Source organism: Zingiber officinale, chromosome 9B (assembly GCF_018446385.1).
Source record: "Zingiber officinale cultivar Zhangliang chromosome 9B, Zo_v1.1, whole genome shotgun sequence".
Classification (NCBI taxonomy): domain Eukaryota; kingdom Viridiplantae; phylum Streptophyta; class Magnoliopsida; order Zingiberales; family Zingiberaceae; genus Zingiber; species Zingiber officinale.
In genome coordinates this window covers 53704742-53710468 of record NC_056003.1, presented here as the reverse complement: position 1 = coordinate 53710468, position 5727 = coordinate 53704742, and the positions used below count along the sequence as shown (strand labels likewise).

The 5727-nt window shown below is 35.5% G+C and overlaps 1 protein-coding gene across 2 annotated transcripts; it reads right to left on the bottom strand.

Annotated features, from left to right (window-relative positions):
* Nucleotides 1-841: 841 nt before the first annotated feature.
* On the bottom strand, nt 842-5059 carry LOC122022334 (uncharacterized calcium-binding protein At1g02270-like). Of its 2 annotated transcripts, none has more exons than XM_042580293.1 (10): nt 4749-5059; nt 4563-4667; nt 4388-4493; nt 3296-3516; nt 3130-3206; nt 2948-3056; nt 2726-2851; nt 1528-1638; nt 1354-1461; nt 842-1273 (listed from the first exon to the last, which is right to left on the bottom strand). In XM_042580293.1, exons 1-10 carry the CDS (start codon nt 4890-4892, stop codon nt 1040-1042), a joined length of 1341 nt encoding a protein of 446 aa, XP_042436227.1. In that variant the 5' UTR covers nt 4893-5059; the 3' UTR covers nt 842-1039. The 2 variants fall into 2 exon arrangements, with proteins under 2 accessions (XP_042436227.1, XP_042436228.1); XM_042580294.1 differs by having other exon boundaries at nt 842-1270.
* Between the last annotated feature and the right edge of the window lie 668 nt (nt 5060-5727).

The following is a 5727-nucleotide window of genomic DNA, read 5'->3' as shown; positions in this document are numbered from 1 at the left end:
CCAAGCTATACATGATAGTTTGGACCAAAAATACCAAGTAATATCAAAAATCCTGCATCAACTCAGTGCCTCCTTGAGAAACATGACCTGGACTCCCGCATCATATCAGTCGTGTGATGGACCTCTTTGATATGCTCGTCAAACCCACAATGATTGACACTGTCTGGTCGTGTCTTCCAGTACAATCATATCCTATGTTGGCTAGATATTAGTCATGTTCAACATCATGCTATTAAAGTGCCAATAAGACCTAATAATAAAATTTGTATCGTGCTAAATTACATAGAACATCCATCGAAAGAGTGTGCGCACACGTGCACACGCACAAACACAGATACAGACATTTCTAAGTATGTCTTCTCCATAATAAGCTTAACTAGAAAATAAATATAAATACAAATAAGCTAGAAAATCTTAGTAAGAGTAGAAGTTGACACATGAAACATAAGTAATGCATATTAGAAGAAAATTTCATTTGGTTAATATTCCATGCTACTAATCTTATATTTTATGAATGATACTCCTATCCCAAAGTTTGAAAAGTATATTGATTGTGATGAATTAATGGATAATTTTTTTAATAAAAAATTGACGTAAAAATATTAGATTGATAGACCACCTGCGTACTTTCTAATTTACCTTGATATGTGGAAATAATAATAATAATAATAATAATAATAATAATAATAAGAGGAGGAGGAGGAGATCACCCACAAATCTAGGATGCAAATGATCCATTTAGAATTTGTAGCACTCCTTTGAAGCGTCGTGACTATCCTCAAATCCTACATCACGAGGTAAACAAGTATTCGAGCATGTCCACAAAAGGTAAGACATAAGATCAAGAAACAATAGCGAATGTTAAGTTGACAGTTTGAGAATGATACACAAAGTAAACAAGTTGACCGCTTGAGCAAGCCCACAAAAATGGTTAGCTTGTTTACATTAGAGAATAAAAGTCGGTCCATCTATACACTTAAATCACACTTGTATATACAACCAAACATTCCTACTCTAACTCTACTTCATGCATCATGGGTTAGCAAATTGGTTGACCACAAGGAATCTTTACAGGCGAGAATACAACAGTCAAAGGTGCATGGTCGGAAAGAGAATAGTTTTCGGGCCACATCCCTTGTTCAACTTCTGGTGGGAAGAGGACCGCATTCTTCACATTAAATCCAAAGGCTTGTTGTATCATCCGTGATTCTTTAGTTTCCGATGTTGTTTCATCTTTAGCTTGTTCAAAACATTTAGGATTCCAGATTTGCTGCTGCAAATGTGGCATAAATTAAGATATGGTGAAGATGCGTAGTTAAAGTGTTTCGTTAAAAGATGTCTTATGTTTAATACCTGAAACTCCTCAAAATCTACAACACCATTTCGATCGGTGTCAGCTTGAGTCCATAAATCCTTTGTATCTTCAGAACTAAGACCATGAGGATGGCCACACAAACCAAGCTGCATTGATTTGGAGTATGAGATAAAAGAAATTTGAATTCTTATTAAGATTCTCTAATTATATACCTGATGGAGTGCCTGACAAAAACCTGAGTAGGTGATGAAATAGCCAGGACTGTCCACTTTGAGGAATGCAAATGCATTATCCTCAGTAAGAGAAGATGCTCGCAGAAGAGACTAAATGAGAGAAGTTTTAGTTAGTTTTTATCTTTACAAGAATGAAAAAAAAAATTATAAAGAAAAAGCTGAGTTTATAATTTGGCTGTCAATATTTCATTTCATACATAAATTAACAGGGTAGTTAGTCATTTCATACATCAAGTAATCATATTGATGAACATTCATAGATGAATTTTGGTCATACTATGAAATCAAATCCACTAACTTTTGGCCATTGTGGTAATGGGTTCAAGTCACCGAAACAACTTCTTGTAATGTAGGATAAGGATTCGAGCTGTCAATTTGAGTTGAGCTCGTCAAAATTGGCCCGCCCCATCAAACAATTTAAGTGGGTTAGATTAAAATTTTAAAATCCATTTAAAAGTAGATCATTCCGTGGTAAGCTCAAGTTGACCCGTGGGTTGAAAAGGAATTTTTTTTAAAAAATTGGATATGGTTATGGATTTATGGTGATATATGTATTTTGTGCCAATTACATTGGCTAATATGTATAAGTGTGAAATCAAGAATTAAGAATTTTATTGGGAATTTTTCTAGAAATACTTATTTATGAATGATTAAATTTAATGAATTGTAGGGATTTTTCTATATATTTTTCATTTTGACCCGTCTAACCCACAACCAATCTTGGGATGGGCTAGGTTAGAGAATTTTTTAGCCCGCCAAGCCAGCCCCACCCCACCAAATGATGGGTTTTTTATAGGAGTTTAACAACATTAATAAAGTTGCACATAATAGAACTAATGTGATCCGATTCTTCCCCAAGACCTCTTCGTATTGGTGGGAGCTTCGCACATCAGATTACTCTTTTTTATTGAAAAAGAGTAGATGAAAACTTGACTCAATTGTAATATTTCTATGTTAGTCTATCAGCCAATATCTAGTTAATAAACAATATTTTTTATTGAATGTTTCCATCAACTTTTCACAAATCTCCATTAGTTTAGTTTGCAATTGCTTGTGAAATAAGAAGGAAAAAAGAAATGCCAACGTACTCATGGTACAACACATGATTAGAATACTTTATAGGAACTATAAAATATAAAATTTGTGACTTAAACAAACAAACAAACAGATAACTTACCTTAATAAGACCAAAAACAGCTTCATTCCAGCTAGTTCTCAATGGTTTTCTCAACTTGTTGGGATTTAGAAGCCATATGAAGTCAACTCCACAAATGTTCCCACGGTGATTGCGATGGCTAACCCACTGCATTAGGATAGAGGAAAAGAACATTGACTAAAGATGTTGATATTGATAATTTAGCAACCAAGCAATAATTGAATCATAAATTAAGATAACAACCTTGTGAACATCCACATCGCTGTATCGGTGAGCTGTATCATATGATGACACAAACCCTTGAGACCTAAGAAACTTATAGACATGCCCCCGCTTGCTTCCGTTCCAATCTCTGTAGGATAGTGTGGAAATTGAGTCACCATTTGTTCAAAAGAGAGAGTGATTTGTCCAACAATAGTACTTACCCACAGAGGATAATAGGCATCAAATCGAGATTATGGTCTTTCCGATATGTTTCAATGTACCGAAGAATCTTGTACACCTTGCATTGGCAATCCCAGAAAGCAAGTTATCAGGCTACAGGTGAAGGAATTGTTGGGGAAAAACTAGTGCCAAAAAGGAGATGTTTACCTGTTGCAAACGAACTATACACAAGCTAAAATCATGAGGAAATAGCAAATGAGTATTCACAATCAGAATTTGTTGCTGGTCACTGCATTTTTGCCCTTGCCACAAAGCACCATCTGATTCCACATGTAAGAGCTGAGCAACACGATCGCCAAAGTCGTTAAAAAGCAATTCTCGATGGTTTATAATCCTAAGATAGCCCTGGTGCACAGCAGTAAGGAGACCTGGTCACAGATTGAAGATTTCAGTTTAATAGCAATTCAATGTATAGGTATTAGAATATAACAGATTGGAATGGTGAATATATTTATTGGACATTTTCCTTTTTCATGGAGATAATTCAGATAAACAAATAAGTTATTTATTATATATATATATATACTGGAAAGAGAAGGTGGCATGACCCTTTTCTATTGAAAATAAATCCTTCATCGAGTACAACAACAACCAAAACTTTCATTCTATTAAGTTGAGTTTCCTATATGAAAAACCTCCTACACCCGTTGACTCTATATTTCAATGAATTTTATAATATTTTCTTTAGTCTCCTCTTTCTCTATTTGTATTTATTATGATCTTACATTGCCTAATTGTAACCTTGATTGCATTACCTTAATAATTTAATAGATCCACACAAAATATTTACTTTTATTTGACATTGGTTAACGCAGCCCTCCTGCTTGGGAGCAACCATGACAGTTTATTCATCATAAAAAAGAAAGGCTGGCTGTGCATGAAGTTGTTTCCAAGAAGGGTCTATCATATACCCAGCAACATTACCTCTAGGTCACACGGAGTTTAATTACTAGAAACTGAGTTAAATCGTTCATCAAGTAGTAAAAAGATGTAGATTTTTTTAGAAAATAAATGAAGCATAGAACTTTTTAAGAAGAAACAGATTCATTCTCCCTTTTAGCATCATGATCATGTTCGAAGATTCTCATCTAGAAATCATAGAAACAACTAAATCTTTTACAACCAAGCAGACACTGAGACACAGACTATAGAGAATGTAGCAATTATCTTCGAAAACATCAGTCAATGCATCAAATTAACGAAAGGGAGCAGAAGCAGCAGTGCCAGAATCATACGTACCATCGCCGCGATTGTTCGTCCGGGCAAGCTTGAAACTCACATAGCCAGCATCTCCCAATCTCTTCTCGTACATTTGAACGAGCTCATCGTTCCCCAACCAAACCTCCTAAATCAATCGAGATGCCTCAAACACGATCATATCCAAATCATCGGAAGCTTGTAAAATGTATCGTACCTGGAGGCAGATTATAGAGGAACGATCGCCCAAGAGCCGGTCGATGATCTTCTCATTCCGGCTCGACCAATACGCCCTGTACTGGCTCTCCCTGCAACTCTGGTCCTGAAATCGAAGAACAAGTCAAGGAGATAAGGAAAAATGAGGAGGATCCCTAAAATCGAAGAACAGCGGTCGGCTACTCACCTCCTTGCTGAGTCGCTTGTAGATTGGCGCCAGAATGTTGAAGGTGGTGCAGGAGACGCAGCGCTCCGAGCCTACCACCGAGCCACGCCCCATTCGCAATCTCTTCTTCTGCTTCTTCTTCTCCTGTCGCTTTCGCTCGTCCATGCCGTCCTTCCTCCGTCCTCGATCCAATGGCAGCGACCAATCAATCAATTCAAGAACGAATTCCAAAGAGAGGTTGAATCCTTCCTTCAATTTGCGAATCAAGAACAAGGGATTTCCGTTTTCGCCGTGATATCGATCGATCGATCGATCGATCTGTCGAGGACGGATCGGACGATCGATCGATATTTATACTCGAAAATTATTATAAGATAGTATTTTTATATTAAAATACTTTTTATTACAAGTATTAAATTGATTTTTTTTTGATAAAAGATAGTTTAAAATAATAATATTTTACATATCATATTTTTGATAAATTAGAGTAATTTTATTTTATTATTTCTATAATAATCATATCACAGCCGATATAATAATATTAAAATAAAATATATATATATATATATGAGTTATGATATTTATCTAGAAAATTCTTAAGGATAGACACATATATGATGGGACTCATCATTTTATTTTTTGTGAGTCCTATTATTTATATGTCTATCTTTAAGAATTTTCTAGATGAATATCATTTATATATATATATATATATATAAATGATATTGCTTTGTGATTTTTGTAAAAAAAAAATACTTTAATTTATATCGAAACTAAAACTTAAAGAACATGCAGCCGACCAACAAGGCGCTCCCCGTGAGGATCGAGAAGTCGTCGATTCGTGATCCAAATGCTGGAATTGAATAGAATGATTAGTGGGTGATGTCATCCGCGGTGCACGCCGCGATGAAGATGATTAGTGACCCGCCCGCCTGATTAACCGCATTGTTGTGAGACAACGTATTATATAGTTACATGACACGTGGCATAATTTGCTTCA